The sequence below is a fragment of the Furipterus horrens genome, unplaced genomic scaffold, assembly GCF_987537825.1.
Source record: "Furipterus horrens unplaced genomic scaffold, mFurHor1.1.pri manual_scaffold_4, whole genome shotgun sequence".
NCBI classification, from domain to species: Eukaryota; Metazoa; Chordata; class Mammalia; order Chiroptera; family Furipteridae; genus Furipterus; species Furipterus horrens.
Genome location: NW_028327174.1, coordinates 3499754 through 3518764, shown reverse-complemented (window position 1 = coordinate 3518764; position 19011 = coordinate 3499754). Strand labels below are relative to the sequence as shown.

The window sequence follows — 19011 nt, the reverse complement described above, 5'->3', positions numbered from 1 at the left end:
CTGCCTCCAGAGCCCTCGCCCTTCACCTGCCATCACCATCTCTCCCTTTCCCACGGCGCCTCCACATGCGGGCAAACTCATCTTTCTGCAGATGTGTGATAAGTCGGGGTGAAACACAGCCCCAGCCCAGCCTCTCCTGCTCAGGGAAGCCTCTGCCTCACCCCCCCCCCCACCACCTTACAAAACTTCCCCCCTACAAAACCAACTGCAGGCAAAAGGAGCTGGGAAACATGAGTGGCCACTGGAAAGAGACCAAGTGACCACAACTCCCAGCAGAGCCACCGTGTTTCAGGTCGCATTACCTCGATCTCACGTGAACCAGAGCAACAAACAAGGCTTTTAACATTCCAACCAGGTGGGTTGAGAGACAGCTGGAGTAACTTTCTTCCCTGTGATTCAATCGGATGTCCCCCTAAAGTGACGTCCCAGACATCTGTCCCCATGCCAGGAAGCAATGGGCCAAAAATCTCTACGGTTGTGCAGCCTGAGGGGATAGGAGGGCAGTCAGGGCCGGCATGGCAGGCATCGTCCCCTGCCCCGTGGGCTGTCACCTGCAGAGAGGGAAGCAGCGAGGCTACATGTGCCCCGAGGGACATGCCCCTCTATGCGGGGGGGTGTGTGTGTGAAAGGGACACGTGACAGAACAGCCAAGGGGCCATCAAGACTGTCCTCCTCTCTCTCTCTCTCGACATGCCTGTCCCGTTCCAGCTTTGGTTCACCCTCCGCAAATTAAGTTTCACACTAAAGTGAAACAAAAATAGAGTTCCAGCGACTGTCCACGGGATGGCTGACCACAGCCAAGCACCTGGGAGGTATAAGAGCGTGACAAGGAAGGGCACAGGAGTCCCAGGTCCCGGGACAGACCCCAGGCCCCACCACCTGCTTGCCGTGTGACTGTGAGTAGGTCCTTAGCATCCCCAGGCCCGTGTCCTCACACACGAAAAGGGGTAGCCGCTACGATACGCGGCCATGGCGAGGACTAGGTCACAGGGCACATGCTGAGCTCTCGGCAAGCGCCGGCGTTGGTAAGGACGCGGCGAGCAGCTACGGTCAGCATCGCCCAGTCAGGCTGCGCGCCTACGCAGGAGGAGGTTTAGACTTGGGAGAGGCGGCTTTGATGCAAGACACCACCTGGGCTGGTTTTGTTGTCAAAAATCTTACTTGGTTAAGTGCTCCGTCGTTAAACACGGGCAGAATATGTGCATAACTTTCTTCAAGTTGTCGGCACTGATGAGCCCCGCGTCTCCGAGGTCATAGGAGCGCAGCGTGTTATAGAAAGCCAGGCTGTTCCTGCTGATGGCGTCACGGACCAGCTCCACCGCCTGGTGAGAGACGCACGTTTACAAGCTGCAGACGCGTGACCTGGGGTGGCAGTGCCCTGGGACCCCACGGGGAGCTGCTACTCACCGAGTCCCCAGCCAGCAGGCGCGGCGTCCTGGTGTCTGCGCAGGAGGACGGCTTTCCTCTCTAATTGGGGAAGAGAAAGCACATCAACCCGGTCACTCCTACACGCAGTCGGAGCTCTGGGGTCTTCAAACGTGGACGGTCCCCTTTGCCCCTGACCAGCCAGGGGCTTCGGGATCTTGGGCAAGTGAGTTTGCCCTCGGATTCCCACCTGGAAATGGGAATAAGAACATTGAGCTTGAACTTATTTTTTTTAAGTACACTCGACATGAAAAAATGCGTCACCAAGGAACTAGGTAACTGCGAAGTGACAGAATGAGACCGCATTTCTGCCCGCTGGCACGGTAAAAATGAAAAAGGCGGCCAGGGGCCAGCAAAGGCAGGGAGTCATGTTAGATGACAGGGTAAGCTGCAGACTCGGGGGGTGGGGGGCGGGGGCAGGCGTGGAGGGAAACTAACCTGACTTCCTAAAACCTGTTAAAAACTTAAAATGCTAACAGCCATTAAAGTTATGGAAGCATTTCTAATAATCAATGGTGCCAATTTTTCAGTCAAAAGAACCAAACACTAAAAGTGAGCGTCCGTCGCCAGAGGCGATCAGCAGCTATTACGTAAAAGGGGAGCTAACAGCAAAGCTCTGAAATGATGGATGGAAACTGGAGGGACAATTCACACCCAGGCTCTGATGGAGACGGGGCTGCCAGAGGCCGTCGCTCAAGTCCCCTGAACACAGGTTCTGTTCTGCAGGGAGAGGGGCTCTCTGCCCAGGACAGGGTTTCAAAAACGTCCCCCAGCCCTCAGGACAGTTAGACACTCAAAGTCCAACTCAGACCCCCCTGACACCTGAACTCTTCCTTAAGATGAAAGCTCAGCCCGCTGAGAAATGCAAGGTGGAGCCGTGCGTTTCTTTCAGCCGAGCTCCCCAGCATCCCTTAGTTCTGCGGAATGCGTGAGCTCCCCGCCCTCGCTAGGAAGGCCAACCGAAGTCGTGGCGAAGCTCACCTTAGGGCTCTCCTCGAGCAGGCCAATGAACGTGCGGACGTGGACCAGTCCTGTGCCCCTGGGGTCGAGCGTCTCCATCAGTGCTCTGAAGTCTGAGTCGCTCATTTCTGCAGCCCTGCGACTTATGATATGTCGCAGCTCTTCCCGTCTCAGCTGGCCGTCCGGTCCCTGAGCATGAGAGGGCAGGGAAGGGAGTTTTCAAAAAGGAAAAAGGAAGCGCGTTATGTATATATTTAGCATGGCCTGATAGACAGGGAGCGACGGCTGAGCAGCACGAGGCTACGAAACGAGACCACCTCGCCGATGGTCCTTACAGAGCCTGTGCCCGAGAGCCGCGGACGGCGGGGGATGCCCGCACTTTGCCAGAGCAGCTCCTCCCGCGTTCTCCTCGGGGAGGCGGGCGGGGCGGGGCCCCGGGGGAGGGAAGAGGCCGGTTTTGCTGTCCCCTTTCCCCGGACAGACTCAGTGCTTGCTGTCACAGAAGGCCGACAGCCCGTCCAGCCCCAACCCGACCTGAGGGCTATGTGGGTCGGCCACACGGCACATGAAACTTCCCGGCAATTCAATTACAACTGGCCAATTTACTAAGAATATTAATGACGCTTATTTTTCGCTACCACCGATCTCTCCTATGACCTAAAAGGACAATGACTTAGCAAGAAAAATTTCAGCCCTGCTGCATAAAGATATTATGAGCAAAATATGGACAGGCAAGCTTCTTACGCAGAATAGAAAAACAAAACAAAACATCACCAGTAAGTAAATTAAATATCAAAATTAAGAGATACTGTTAACTAGAAAAACAGGAAAAATAAAGAACCCGTTTCACAGAAAGCTACTGTGAATATTAATGTGACAAACTCTTACTTTGGGGTCCAAAACCTGAGAAGGACACGGGGCTCGCTTGGGGAAACTCAGTAATCTAGAGGACATGGGCATGCTTACTTCTGGCTTTGAAAGTGACAGTCCATCTTCTAGCGTCTAAACAGAAATCACTGGCAATTAATTTTTTGTGATTTTCATTAAATTTATAGCAACCATTTGGGTCTGCTGCATGGGCAACAGCAGACCCTCCATATCACCCTGCCCAGGCTCTGTAGCTTCAGCTTCACTGGAGAGTGCAGATAGACTCTACACCATCGTCTCTCGAGACGGACGGCTGCCGACGACGATATAGCAACCATTCACACCACTGTCTAATTTCAGAACATTTTCACCCCAAAAGAAACTTTGTGCCGATTCGCAGGGCTCCCCATTTCCACCCCCAGCCTAAGGCAATTCATCATCCTTTTTTTCTGTCTCTCTGCATTTGCTTTTCCCTGGCTCGCCCGTGGAAAGAGAATCCTGCCCTGTAAGCACTTGCACATGGCTCGCACCCGGCTTCCACCACGCAGCGTCCTGTTTGGAGGGTCATCCGTGATGTGGATCAGGACTTGGTTCTCCTCCGTTTCGGCTACCCTTTCCTTGTACGAATATGCCACTCGTGTTTACACCTTCACAGCTGACGGACACCTGCGCAGTTTCCAGGTTGGGAATTATGAACAACGTTGTCACAAACACCCACATGCAAGTCCGTGTGTGAGCGTGTGCTTTTCTCTCTCTCTTGGGCAGATACCTAGGAGTGGACCTGCTGGGTCATGTGGTACCTTGCTGCTGAAATTTTTAAAAAACGACACATCATTTTCTGCAGGGGCCGCTCCAGTGTACACCCCGAGCAGCCATGTGTGAGGAGTTCTATCCCCACCGACACGCGTTATTGTCGAAGTGGGTGGATGATAGCCACGTGCAATCCAATGGGAAGGCGTGCCTCCCGTGGCTTTGATCTGCATTTCCCTCGTGTCTGATGATGTTGAGCACCTTTTCATGTGCTCATGGGCCATTCGTATATCTTCTCTGGCGAACCGTCTGTTAAAATCTTTTGTCTGTTTTTAAAAATTGGGTTGTCTTCTTCTTTAAGTTCTAAGAGTTTTCACATATTCCACACACAGGGCCTTCACCAGGCACGTCCCTTATATACACTGGCTCCTAGTCTGTGGCCTGTCTTTTTACCTTCTTAATGGTACCTTCTGGAGCACAGACATTTTTAATTTTGATAAATTCTACTTATTGGGTTTTTTTCTTTCATAGATCATGCTTTTAGTGTCGTAACTAAGAAATCTTTGCCGAATACAAAGTCACAAAGATTGCACCTGTGTCTTCTTAAGAGTTTTATTGTTTTAGCTCTTATATTTAGGTCTAGGGTCCACTTGAAGTTAACTTTAGTGTATGAGGAAGGGAATTTGTCTTTTGCACACAGCTGTCTGTCTCGACACCGTTTGTTAAAAAGATGATTCTTTCCCCCATTGAATTTGTCAAAACGGGGTTGGCCACAGTATCAGGGCTCAGTTTCCTGCCCTCGGCTCCGTTCACTGAGCAGGACGTCCAACCCCACGCTGGGGCTGCGCTGCCTCTGCTGCCACAGCGTGACGCTAACATCCCAAATCCGGGAGTAAGCACTCCGACTTCACTCTTCTTCCCCAAGATTGTTCCGGCCATTCTGCAAACTTTGCATTTGCGTCTGAATTTTTAAGATTAGTTTTTCTAATTCTGCCAAAAAGTCAGCTGGGATTTTGATGTGGTTTACATAGAAATTATAAATCAATTTGGAGAGAATTGCAATTTTAAAAAGTTTTTCAAGCTATATATATGGACTCTTCTTTTATTTACATCTTTTTCTTTTAATAATATTTTGTAATTTTTTCTTTTTAAGAGAGAGGGGAAGGAAGAGAGAAAGAGAGGGAGAGAACCATCAATATGAGAAGCACCGGTTGGTTGCTTTCCATACGTGCCCGGACTGGGACCTAAACCACAACCTAGGCCTGTGTCCTGACCGGGATCGAACCTGTGACCTACGGGTTTGCAGGACGATGGCCAGCCAACTGGGCCACACCAGCCAGGGCACGTTCCATACTTTTCAGTGTACAAGTCTGGCACTTCTTTTGTTGAATTTACCCTATGTATTTTATTCTTTTAGATGCAGTGGTGAATGAAATTGCTTTCTGATGTTCATTTTCTGATTGTATATCACTGCTTTACACAAATGTAAATGATTTTTGTATACTGGTCCTGTATCCTGCAACCCTGAAGTCACTTATTAGTTCTGGCAGTTTATGTGTGTGTGTGTGCACATGTGTGTACATTCCTTAGAATATTCTATTACAAAAATATATGGTATGTGAATAAAGATAGTTTTACTTCTTCCTTGCCCGTCTGAATGCCTTTTATTTCTTTTCCCTTCTGGTTGCTTGTCTAAAACTTCAGTGCAATGGTGACTAGAAGCAGCAAGAACTGACATTCTGTGCTTTTCCCGATATTCGGGGAAAAGCCGTCAGCCTCTTACCATTAACTCTGAGGGTCTCATCAATGCCTTGAGCAGCTTTGGGAATTTCCTTACTATTCCTAGTTTTTTTGCAAGTTGCGATCATGAATGAGTGGTGGCTTTTTTCAATCCTTTTTCTTCTTCTATTGAGATGATTGTGCAGCTCTGTCCTTACTTCTATTAATTGGGTGTCACATTAACTGATTTTCCTGGAAGTTAAAGCAACGTCGCAATCCCGGGATAAATCCCACAGGGTTCCAGCACTGAACCCTTTCTATATGTTTCTGGATTTGGTTTGCTAATTCGGGAAGGATATTGCTCTATGCATTTCCTTGCTTGTGACGTCTCCACCTGGCTTTGGTATCCGGGAAGTATTGGCCTCAGAGATGAAATGGAAGTATTGCTTCCTCCTCTATATTCTGAAAGTTTGTGACGGATTGCTATTACTTCTATAACCAGTCTTTGTCATCTTCAACATAAAGAATTTGCACATTTTTTGTTAGATATGTTTCAAGGTATTTGACTTTTAAAAATACTATTAGAAATGATGTCTTTTAAATTCTTTTTCTAATTGCTTCTTGCAGTATATAGAGCTAATTGTTGGTCTCTGCATGCTTCCCTTGTAAGCCAATGACCTTCTACATTCTAATGTTAATTCTTGCATTTTTGAAGATCCTTTAAGGCTTTCTGTTTATAAAATCCTGTGAGCTGGACATAATAACAGTGAAAACATGAGTAGGTGACCCGGCAGGCACCAGCGGCTTCTGGGTGGTAGAAAGCGGGCTGCACTGGATTTCAGGGTAAGCGTCTGGGCCCCTTGGAGAGGCGGCGGGGGGCACGCAGGGGTCCGGGAGCGGAGGGCGGTGGTCTCCTAGGCCTTCTGCGCCCCTCTCCGCAGCAGGACAGGGGCCTGTTTCCCATGGCTGTCCTCTGCAGCCAGGCCAGATAGATGCCCACGGCCGGTCTCTCCCTCGGCTCCCTTCTCCTTCCCGGGGCCGGAACGTGGCCGAGCCCCAGGCACGTGGGGCGTGGGGGTGGGGGGGTGCGTCCTGCTTGGACACCGGGCCCTCTGCACCCCTGAGGCATCTGATGGCCTACACTCTGGGTGACACTCAGTGTGAGCGCACCGTCGGTGGAACTTGTCAGCCCAGGTGCCCGAGGCGGCCCGCGTGGGGTGGCCCGGCAGCCGCGCCCCCGTCCCGCCTCCGCGCTCACCAGCTGCCGGTCCAGCAACGACTGCTCGTCTCTGCAGCGGTTCGCGTGCGTGCGGTCCTCCACTAACACAGAGGCTGGCTGCACTATTTTTAATTAAATCCCTCCTCCAATTTACGAATAGAAGGTGAGGCGGGTGAGCACACAAAGCCTCCATTCATCTGTGAGAGACAGCGCAGGGCAGGGTGGCTGGTGCCTACGCCCGGGCAGCCAGTCGCCATCGCGCCCCGCCCCTCACCAGCTGGGGGCCTCGGGCTGGCGACGTACCCGCCCTGCCCCCCTTCCTCGGCCAGGGGGGTGGGACAGAAGCGTCACATGAAGGTGATAAGCACGTCCACCTCCCAGGTGTGCTGAGATGGGCTGTCCGGCACCTCAGACAGTGCCTGGCACCTGGCGCTCATTCAGAGAGGCCAAGTCATACGAGGCCTAATGAATGACGGCAGGTATGCTAGCTGACATGTGCCCCGCAGGAAGCAGAACCCCAAATCTCTGAACCCACACTCTGCTCAGGAACCCCAAGGAACGGTGTGGTTGCCTGGTGAGGTGAGGAGCGTCAGTCTCCAGCCCAGAGTGCAGGCCATGCGACCCGAAGTCCCTTCTCCAGGCCCCGGGGCCTCCTCCGCTGGGCGCAGCCCCACGGAGCACCTGCCCCGTCGTCGGCGGGCTCTGGGAGCACAGCACGGAGGCCACCTCGCTCCTCCTTTGTACATATTTGCGTCCGAGGGAAAACAATTCACTGGGGTGCTGCGTATGTATTAGAGATTCAGTTACTGAATGTGCTTAGTAAATAACGAACTTGAGAAATGTCACCTACGTATCAAAAATACACCAAGGCTGCTTTTCTAAAATAAACACAGAAGTGGGACAGGAGCTAATGTTTTAAAGCGAGTTGCAAACTCGTGAAGCAGCCTCCCTTTGTGGTACAATCAAGCGATTGCGTCGCTGTCCTGGGACTAAGACCGCGGCCCTGTCAGGGGCTACGAGTCAGTAATGGGCCTGGACTCTGGGTTGAGGGCGGCGGGCTCAACGGGTGGACTCCTCATTCGTTCAACAGTCAGTGACGATGAGTGACTCCCTGCGGAATGACCGAGACACACATTGCTCTCACCCCCAGCATGTGTCTTCCTGCATCGTAACCAATTCACACCACCTGTCCTCCCAACTGGACCAACTCTGGGGTCAAGCCTTGGGTTCCTGAGCACTCAGAACAACTCCCAGCACATCACAGGAGCCCAGGAAACATCTATTGGACGGACGAGTGGATAAACGCACAGCCTTTTCGCCGGTCTTGTGCCGACTGATAAACTAGCGTTCTCGGAAACAACGAATTTTTCACTGGAGAGGGTTTCAAAATCTTACTGCGCTGGTGATGGTCAGCAGGGCTTTCTTCAACGACATGCGGTGATCTTCATGTCCAAATAACTTTGTGATGATATCTTCCTTGTGAGGCTGATTTTTAGAGTCGGCGCTACAAGATAGTTAAGGAAAAAAACAGAAATAAGATTATGTTCTTGAGTAGTTCTTAATGAAAAAAAAAAAAATCACCCTCACACCAACTATAGTGACAGTTTCCCTGTGGTCAGCTCTTTGTCCCGAAGCCTACTGTGCATGTGCAGGTCCCCCGTCCCCTGGTCAGTGTGGCACCTGGTAGGGAGGTGGTGTGGATGCGGCCGCCATGGCCCGCTTGGTGTGCCAGCACTGTCCTCTGTCCCTGCCATCTGGCCGCGGCCAGCCACTGTGCCAGTTTGGGCCTTGATCTCATAAAAAACCAGGAAGACACTAGAACCCCCACGGAGATGGGACTCCCTGCGGGTGGCATACTGAGGCGCTCGCCCATGTGACAGCAGAGGGCACAGGCTTCCAGTTTTCACACAGCGGGGACGTCGACCTTCACAGCCGCCGCCTCTCTGCTGGCAGTGGCCCTGACCCCTCGCCGGGCCCACCGCCTGTGTGTGCACCCTTGAAGGCCTACGATCACCCACGTGGAGGTCAAGGCCAACGTCCCGTGGGCTCTGGTCGGAAAGGGGCCACAGCGCCTCACGATCAGCATCCCCCTTTCAGTGCCAGTTAGACAGTTGGACGTTTCCCACTCAGAGGAGAATGAGACTGGGTCAGCTCACCTGCTTCACAACTCCCAAATTTGTTTGGGGGGCTTTAGGGCCCCCCACAGCCCTCCGTTGTTTCCCGTTGTGCCAAAACATGCTAACTCACCCCCCCGCCCCCAACCACCACTTTTCAGAAACACAAAGTAGCAGAATCCCTGAGTGGAGTTCTGCGTGCGCGTGTGCGTGTGCGTGTGCGTGTGGAGGTGCTATCCAGTGCGTGGTGCGATGATTAGCAACGTCCCGGTCCGTACCCACTGGATATCAGTAGCACCTCCACCCTCGCTGTGACAACCAAAAAGATGTCTGTGACGTTGCTAAACATCCCCTGGGTGGCCAAGATCGCCCCTCGTTGAGAACCACTGTTTTAAAGTAAATTAAATTCACGTTTCCAAGACGCTATGGGAAATGAACACTACAAAGAAAAAGGAGTAGCTTCACTCAAGAAATGAACTCAGCCCTGGCTGGTGTGGCTCAGTGGATCGAGCGCCGGCCTGTGAACTAAAAGGTCGCTGGTTCAATTCCCAGTCAGGGCACAGGCCTGGGTTGTGGGCCGGGTCCCTGATTGGGGGCATATGAGAGGCAACCACACAGTAATGTTTCTCTCCCTCTCTTTCTCCCTCCCTTCCCCTCTCTCTGAAAAATGAATAAATAAATAAATAACTTTCACAAAAAAGAAATGAACTCAGAGGGGCATCCCGGGAGTCGGCGGGGTGGGGTGAGGGGGTCCGAGTACCGGAAGGCTGGTGAGTAGGCGGCTCACCCATATTCATAAATCCCTGAGGCACAGGCAGGACCCAGTGAGACGGGGACTAACTCTGTGGTGTATCTCACTTTACAGCAGAACGTAGTGCTTTCCATGAACGTGCTGAGATTATAAAGCCTGGTTTTTTCTTTAAGATTTATATGGGCAATCAATAGAGGGGGCACATCAGCACAGACAAAATACTTCTTAGGGCAAAGGGCTCAATTCTAAATGCCGTGTTGTTGAGTACTTTTCACATTTGGGGCCCCCACCACAATGTATGTGCTAATTGCTAATTCTAATCTATAGTTATCATCGGCCCCGGCCGGGCGGCTCAGTGGGTAAGAGCGTCGTCCAGACGGGCCAAGCTTGCGGGTTTGTCAGGGCATGTACAGGGATCGGCCAATGAGTGTATAAATAAGTGGAACAACAAACTGATGTTTCTCTCTCTCTCTCTCTCTCTCTAAAGATCAATCGATCAATAAAATTGTAACCGACATTAGAACACACACAGCAAAAATGGTGCTCCGGGTAATAACCCCATGACCCGCAGCGTCTGCACCGTGCACAGTGGCTGCACTTGGTTACCGTGCATCCTTCCTTTCCGCGTAAGGCCTCGCGGACACGTGTCCGCACCCAGCTTTACAAGAACACGCGGACAGCCCGAGGGTCATGCTGGCGGCGCGTGCCCGGGGCATCTGGGCTCCGCTCTGCCCCAGCGGCTCTCCGAGCACAGGACCTAGTTAAGGCTCCCCGTAGTCTTACTTTTTCCGTCGAGAAATTGGAATAATAATTATACCTACCTTATAGCTTTAAGGCAGTTCGGAATAAGAATGTACAGAAAATAATTTACAAACTGCAAATCACTATGTGAAAGTTCGTAATTACGCCATGCAGACTAATTTGTCATTCCATAAATGAAGAAAAAGTAATTCAGATAGTCTCTATCCTTTTACATGTTATCATCTGTGCAACAAACATTTAGGACTTTTGTTTTTTTTACGTACCTAATTTTTTTTGCCAGGGGAACTGTATCGTTAACTTCCATCCCCTGAGGATCAGGCAGTGATGTTAGAAATTGCCTCCAATTGATTTTACTGGTGGTTTTAAGCCCAAATCTGGATTAAAAAAAAAAAAAATTCAAACATTATTTCTATAGCACTGCATGGATTAGATGTTCAATATTGAATTTTAAGTGGCAGCAATGAGTTTTTAGAAATTTTCAAATCTAAGGTAAACAAAATAATTTAGTAAACTTGTACTACCAATTGATTGGTTTATTATTTATTTTATTTTATTTATTTTTAGAGAGAGGGGAAGGGAGGGAGAAGGAGAGGGAGGGAAACATCACTGTGTGGTTGCCTCTCCTGTGCCCCCAGTTGGGGACCTGGCCTGCAACCCAGGCATGTGCCCTGACTGGGAATCGAACCGGTGACCCTTTGGTTCTCAGGCCAGCGCTCAGTCCACTGAGCCTCACCAGCCAGGGCCACCCACTGGTCTCTAAAAGCAAGGACAAATCGAACAGATCTGCACCTCCATGCCTCTCTCCACCATTCGCAGGAACATACATACACTGAAGGGAGAAACAGAGATTTGATTAAGATTCTCCTGTCCATGAAACACCGGTAGTTCTTTCAAACTCACCATCTGAAGAGCTCATTTGCTGTGTAGGTGGAGTAAAGGCCCACAAGGTGTCCGCATCCTAATCCCTGGGACTCGGACTGTGGGACCGCGGCGGCAGAAGGGACTCGCAGGTGTGGTTAAGGGTATGGACCTTGATACGAGTGGGAGAAGAGCCCCGGCTGTCCAGGGGGGGCTGATGTATGTGGCCTTCCATGGGGGGCCTGCTCTAGGGATTAGAGCTGATAGGTCCAAACGCCCCTCCCCCAGCACTGGGCCACCAGCAGGTGCTCCGTCACACCTCCGTCCCCACTGTCCTGTGTCACCCACGCTTCCCTGAGCTCCTGAAACAGCAGATAGGAGAAGCCCAAGAGGCCACGATGGCTGAGACCCAGTGGCTGAGAGAGGACTGATTTCGTGTGGATTGGCTGTGGGCCACGGGAGAGCGGTGCATGCGTGCGCGCACACACCCACCCACACACAGGGCCGCCTCGGCTCCCGCCCACGCCGGCCGCCTGCAGGAACCAACAGGCCTTAACAGAAGTTTTCCTTCTCTACGTCCAGATTCCCAGGAGCTGAGGTGGGCACACGTGTGCCCTCATCAAAGAGCGAGGGGTGGGTGGTCGCAATGGGAAACCCAAAACCCAGCAAAGGCTCTCGCGAAAGGGGAGACCTTCCGGCACCCGCGGGGCCCAGAGACGTGGTCTGCAGCTCGGGTCAAATGGGAACCTTCACGCCCCCTCCTTCTCTCCCTCGTCAGCGCACGCCAGTTCCCGGAGGCGTCAGACGCAGAGTTTGCAAAAGGAGAAAAGCAGCACATTGCAACGCGGGGAAAGGGAGACACAGCCATCTGTCTCAGCCCTAATGGTAGCACAGGCTCAACACGGTGGGCCGCACGGGACAGACATCCTTCTTCCGCCGAGATCATTCTGCGCCCTCGTCTGCTCTGCGTGGTGCCCTGTGCGTGGCCTGGACTGGCCGCTGGAGCCCTGGCCTTCCGGCGGGGTGGCCAGCGGGAGGCACCGCAGGGGACTGAAGGGGCAGGGCGGGAAGGCAGCAGGTTATTCTCCGGCCTGGGCTGCAGGTGGCCGTGGCTGGGCTGAGGGCACCTTCTCCTCCTGCGGACTTCACCTGCTCTTGGGCGACCCTCTCCTTCAGCTGCAGTTCCTGTTCATTAACTGCGCCTTCTCGGGCGCCTTCAGGCCTAGGAGAGGACACGGCTTCCCCGTCCACTTATGTCACTTAATTCCACCCTCGCGTGGGTAATAAGCTCCTCCGATGCAGCCACGTGCCGTCTGCCTGCTGCCCGTGCGTGTCCCCACAAAGAAGACCCAGCAGACGCAGAACAGCTCCCTGCCCCAGCCCCGCCCTCAGGTGCCCCTGGCAACGGCTGATCTCGCCTCCATGCCTGCGGTGTTGCCTTTCCCAGAAGAGCATGGAAACAGGAGAGATCTTAGCGCACTGAGAAGGCTCGGGCAGTGACGGACCACGCATCCCGGGGTGCGGCTGTTGCACTTCCGAGCATCTAGGCTGAGTGGCTTGTTTTCTGTCTGCGTAGCTTCTGAGGCTCGCGGCACCCCCGTGAGTGGGAAGGCTCTCAACGGGAGCGTTTCCGCGTGGAGGCCCGCTCTCAGCACGGACGGATGGGGTGCAGTCTCTGGCGAGCGTGCCACTCGGAGCGGCGTTCGCTCCACCCTCGCAGTCTCTGTGAACCCCCCCGCCCCCCCCCCCCCCCCCAGTTCACGTGCCGGTGTTATGGTTATGGGTCTGTTTTGTGTCAAAGGCGAGCCGGCACCGAAAAGCACAGCATGTTAGTAATAAAGGTCACGGTGGCTGCCCAATTAAAATCTACTGTTACGTTATAAAGTATAGATGGAAAATAGCTTTTCAAAGTCTCTAAACTACTCTGTGGGTTAAGATTGTTATGCCTTGTTACCAGCCTGTTAGTGTTTGAAGTTTAGGCCCTAGACCTTGAACAGTTAGAAGAATAACAATCTTAAAATGATGCCCATTTTTTTCCTGTAATATCCATTCTTAAATTGCATAGTAACGATAATTTCTCAAATCATTTTATTGGGCGTGAGAGAGCAGATTTGTGCTTCCCTCTTTATTATTTCCTGTGTTTTTTTGCCTTAAAACAGCATGTTTTTAAATTTTCTTCAATTAAAATGCAGTAAAATGGACCTTTTCTTTTTTTTAAGTATATTTTATTAATTACGTTGTTTTAGTTGTCCCAATATTTTCCCTTTGCCCCCCTCTGCCCGGTGCCCCTCTTTCTTCCAGCAATACCCCAGCTCCCCGTAAATTCATGTCCATGAGTCGTGCATATAAGTTCTTTGGCTTCGCCCTTTCCTATATTCTTAACTCCCCCCTGTCTGTTTTGTACCAACCCACTATGCTTCTTAGTCCCTGCACCATTTCCCCATTTCTCCCCCTTCCCCCCAGCTGATAACCCTCCAAATGCTCCCCATACCTATGATCCTGCTCCAGTTCTGGCTGTTAGCTTAGCTGGTTGGACGTTTTCTTCTGGCTCACAGGTTTGTAAGCTTTAACACACACAGAGGGACACTGCCCCTCATTGCGCTTCTGCGCCTGGAAAGCAGAGAGCCCACAGCTCGCGTGCCCGCGACCCCCCCTGCACCGCGGCGCTCTGGCCAAGGAGCGCCTGCGCGGACCCGGGGAGCCACACACCCTGGACGCAGCCGAGCCCCGCCAGCCGCCCCCTCCGCGTGGGCCCCTCCGAGTCGCACCCGCCCGGCGCCTCGTCCTGGAAACCACGGCCTCTCCTCCGCGCCTGTGGCTGCGCTGTCCTGCGGGGCCTTGGAGGGGAGCGAAGAACAGAGGGCCATCGGGGCGCGGGGCCACCAGGGCCGCTCCGCGCGGACACTGGTCCCAGCTCCAGCTCGTGTGCCCGGGGCCAGCGCCTTCACGGGGGACGCCCGCAGATGCCCCTGTAGGAGATGGCGTCATTGGGGGGTGAGTCCTTAACAGGGACCATCCAAACTCAAGAACCGGGTGACGCTGACACCCTGGCGGTGGCAGCACAGGGAACCCCGAGTTCTCTTGTGAGGGCGGTCGGACCGCTGTGCACAGTGCGCTGCCGAGAAGTGAGAGAGAGAGAGAGAGAGAGAGAGAGAGAGAGAGGGAGTGTGTGTGTGTGTGTGTGTGTGTGTGTGCGCGCGTGTGCACGAGAACCCAGGCCGCAGGGGAGGCGGGAGCGCCCCTTAAACCCGGGAGGGGCAGGAATTTAAAACCAACAGGGGAGGCATCGCAAACGGCGGGGAAAGAAGGTCTTTAATAAGCGGTGATGGTAAAGTAGATTACCTACTTGGAAAAAAATTTAATTCGGATACCCACCTTATGTCAGAACGGATTATAAAGTATTTTGTTTTGTTTTCAAAGAATTAAAATTAAAAATTAAAAAAGCAGAGTGGAAGTTTTTTTCAAGCCTGGGTCAGAATGATGAAGTTATAGATATTTAAGCCACGGGAGACGTTCCAAAAGAAGAAGATTAATGTATTTGATGATATTAAAATGTAAACTCCGAAACAAAGAGTAATTGTGTAACGGAGAGCGGAACAGCAAGCTGGGAAAAACAGCGGAACCGCCAGGGACGGGAAAGGGTTCCCTGCGAGTTATTAAAAACTGCGAAACAAAGAAGTGGTAGAATTGGCTTACACGCCATCCCTGGGGCCGTGAGGCGGGCGGGGCACGCGGGACACTCCCATGGGGGAGACGCAGCCCGGGCACAGCCACGGGGGACGTCCAACCTCAGGGTCACTTCACAAAATCCGAGGCAAACCAATAACGGGCATCCGCTTGGCCTCTTCAGTCATCAGCGTTCTAAAGCCATGTCGGTATTCGCGCTGGAAAGAACCCGAGACCAGAATAGTCACACGGTGTTGGTGGCACCATAAACCACGACTTTCTTTTGCGAGAACAATTTGGCAATCCTCATAAAAATTCACAGAAGCCTTCACCCTCTGGCCTTGATCCAACTTATAGAAAAACATTCTGAGGGAAGAAAGTAGCCGCAAAAAGGGAGAGCCATCTGCCCACGGCCCCCCGCACTAGCGATACCCCGAGTCCCCCCACCCCGGCCGGCCTCTCCTCCTCATCTTGGCTCCAGATACACGGGCTTTCGCCAGGCCCAGAACACAAACGCCCAGGTGGCTCTTCCCCGGCTGCTCCCCTGACCTCTCGGGTCTTGGCTGAAATCTCCCTTTTCCAGAGACTCCTTTCCAGACCATGCTGGAGTAGTTGGAGCCCTTCTCTGTTATCCCCCATGACAGTTCCTGCGGAGTCTCCTCCGCACCCCTGCCCTGCACACGCCATCTCATCAACGTCGTGTCCCCACCAGCAGGGGAAGGCCCTCAAGGACAGGGCAGGGGCTTTCTGATTCTCCAACGGCCCCTGGCGTCTGGGCAGGCCTGGTACGCAGCCCGCGCTCAAGCGTTACTCGTCGGCGGGCTGACTGAGCAAATGAACGCACAGGCAGACACATGCAAAACTAAAAAGACCCTAAAGACTCAAACAATGATAAGAAGGATAAATACATTCTGATAGTTAAAATCAAAGAGTGCTAACAATGGGTCACGGCCTGATCAAACCGGTCCCTTTGAAAATGCTGTCAGCCCTGGCTGCTGTGGCTCAGTGGATTGAGTGTCGGCCTGTGAACCAAGTGTCGCTGGTTCGATTCCCAGTCAGGGCACATGACTAGGTTGCACGTCAGGTCCCCAGTTGGGGGCACGTGAGAGGCAACCACACAGTGATGTTTCTCTTCCTCTCTTTCTCCTTTCCCCTCTCTCTAAAAATAAATAAATAAAAAAGAAGACACATTAAAAAAAAAAAAGAGAAGAAGAAGAAGAAAATGCTGTCTGTTTTCTCCAACCACGTGCGAGGCTCCCAGGCACCTCTCCCGGGTTCCACTGGTTCTCTTTCCTCTTTGGCGACTTTTTGAACTGCCTGCCAGCCCGAAAGCATGATTTCTGGCAACACAGAGGGTCTTCCCCCAACCTCGGGGTCCCATCACATGGAGACACAGCAAATATACCAACAGCGGCCAGAATCGATACCTCCATATTATTTTAAGCACACAGCTGGAGTGGAACCCCAGAAAGGGATGTGCGCCGCTGCCACCAGCAAGGAGGGAACCGATTCTAGAGCAGCCAGTACGTGAGGCGTGACCGCGACATCCCGGGGTCTGTCCTGCCCGCACAGAGCTCTGGGATCTAGCGGGTCGGGGCTGTTGGGCCCGCCTGGGGAGGGGAGACCTGGGGCCGTACAGGCTGGGAGCGGTCTTGGCACGAGTGGAGAAAGGGAGTGAACTAAAGCAGGTCACAGGGGAAGAAAACGCAGCCCCACGAGGGGACGACGCGAGCATGTAAGAGAGTCTAAGAGACGGGGCGGATGGAGTGAGAAGGCCTAACAGGAGTTCCGGAGGGAGGCCTGTGGGGATCCGGTGGGGACAGCGGCTGAAGAGTGTCCCCAAACCATGGAAGACGCGAACGCGCAGAGGGGGACAGACGGTCCCGTGAACACACTTGCGCTCCGAGAGGCATTGCAGGGAACTGTTAGTAATAACGATAAAGAGGAAATCTGAAAGGCGGCCAGAAAATGGAAAAAAAATCCCCTTTTATAAAGTCCTGGCAATTAAACAGCAGACCCTCCACGGCAGGAACAGAGGTCAGAAGACCATGAACAAGAACTTCAAGGTGCTAAGAGAAAAGAACTCTCAAACACGAGTTCCATTCCCTGCTAAGTCTTCATTAAAAACCAAGGGGGAACAGACACTTGGAAAACAAAGACGGGACTGACCACTCCCTGGGCCTCACTGATACACCGCAGGAGACGGAATGCAGAAGAAAGGAGTGAGGCCTGTGAAGGGCAGTGATGAGCTAACAGCTGGGAAACGTGAGAAACTCTAAAGAAGCACAGACCGCCTTAAATAATAATAATACAAACTGACTCAGGCACTACCAAAAAGAGGCAGGCGTGGCCGGGTGGCTCAATGGGTTGGGAGTCATCCCATGCACCAAAAGTTTGCAGGTTCAATTCCCAGTCACACACACCTAGGCTGCAGGTTCGATCCCTGGTCGGGGTGTGTACAGGAGGCAACCAATCAACTTTCTCTCCCATGTTGATGTTCCTTTCTCTCTCTCTTCCCGTCTCTCTTTTTTTTCTCTCTCTCTCCCTCCCCTCCTCCCTCCCTTTCTAAAATCAATAAAAATATCCTCGAGTGAGGATTTTTTTTTTAAAAAAGAAGCAGGATCAAAGCACTAGGCAATGGTAATGTGTCAGTGAAAGGTGCTTGTTTTATTCACGACAGTGGAAGTATTGATTAACTGTATGCTTTATAAGTTTAGAATGTATGTTAAAAATGTAAGGGTAATCTCTACATGAATAGAAATAAAATATTTAAGTCCCGAGGCAGTGGAGAGAGAAGAGTGATAAGGAAAACTCAGACAGAACCAAGAATGACGGAGACGCACACGAAAGCCCAGCTGAGCAAATGAGAGGGCACACAAGGAAGTGGTCGGACATGTCCCCAACAGCCACCACAGTAAATGCAGACAGACTAAAAGCTCACTGTCAGAGGCGCGAAGATGTGCATTCTGGAATTCTGAGGCTACAGACACGTGCTATTTCACGAGAAACACGCTCAGCACGTGACTGTCCAAGAGGACAGGGGAAAGGCTGGGATGGGCACAGCTGATGAACACTGACTGGAAGACGACCGGATGGGTGTGTCAGCATCGGGTAGGGCGGGCCACGAAAGTCAGGGATGAAAAGGTAGAGCTGGAAAGGGATCCGCTGGCCAGGAAGCTAAGACAAATCTTTATTCCCAGAGACACGCACCAGGGGCCATGCCTAATATACACCTCGTACTGTTAGCCCCCGGCGTCCTCCCTGCCGGGGTCTCCTGGGCCCTGCTCCCCCGGGAAGTCTGGGGGCCTGGCTCGACCAGGCCATCACGACGGCACGGCACTGGCTGACTTTCGCCTCCTATCCACTCACCCCAGGCCCCGGTCAGGGTCCCCAGAGCTGCCACCGCTCTGGTAGGCCGCACAAGCTTGGGGGCCGCTGGTGGTTTACTTCTGCATCCTCGGCGCCTCCCCCAAGGCCTGGCGGAGAGGAGCACTCAATATGTATCCATTAAACTTATAATTTGGAAGACCGTGAAGGCGATATGAAGAATGTCTGTAATATATGTTCCTATTTTACAAGCGCAACATGAAACTGTAGATATAGTTGGATTACAAATATGTAAAAATTATGTATCTATGTGGATACAAAACGGAAGAGAATGTGGGAAAATGAAAACAGTAAATTTGTTATGTAAGGTGGATGGTGACGTTTTGGTTTTGATTCTTCTTAGGACTACTATTATTTGTATAATTTTGAAAATGAAATAAAAAGAAATGACTATATAGCTTTTAGTTGTCCAAGAAAGTACTTCCTAAACAATCTCGCCAGCAGGGACGGGACACCAAAGCTGCGTGCTGCGCCGTGGAAGCGCGCACTCCTGGGGCCACGCGGTGCCTCTCACGGCAGAAGCCATGAGGTCG

General features: G+C 52.2%; 1 protein-coding gene across 1 annotated transcript in view; it reads right to left on the bottom strand.

Annotated features, from left to right (window-relative positions):
* Window positions 1-19011, bottom strand: part of EFCAB6 (EF-hand calcium binding domain 6) — a 162406-nt gene that overhangs the window by 74174 nt on the left and 69221 nt on the right. The window contains exons 11-15 of the mRNA XM_090272278.1: window positions 10827-10941; window positions 8339-8425; window positions 2407-2574; window positions 1408-1467; window positions 1162-1322 (exon numbers count right to left, since the gene is read on the bottom strand). Coding sequence (XP_090128404.1) covers window positions 1162-1322; window positions 1408-1467; window positions 2407-2574; window positions 8339-8425; window positions 10827-10941 — 591 coding nt within the window. The remainder of the gene's footprint in view (window positions 1-1161; window positions 1323-1407; window positions 1468-2406; window positions 2575-8338; window positions 8426-10826; window positions 10942-19011) is intronic.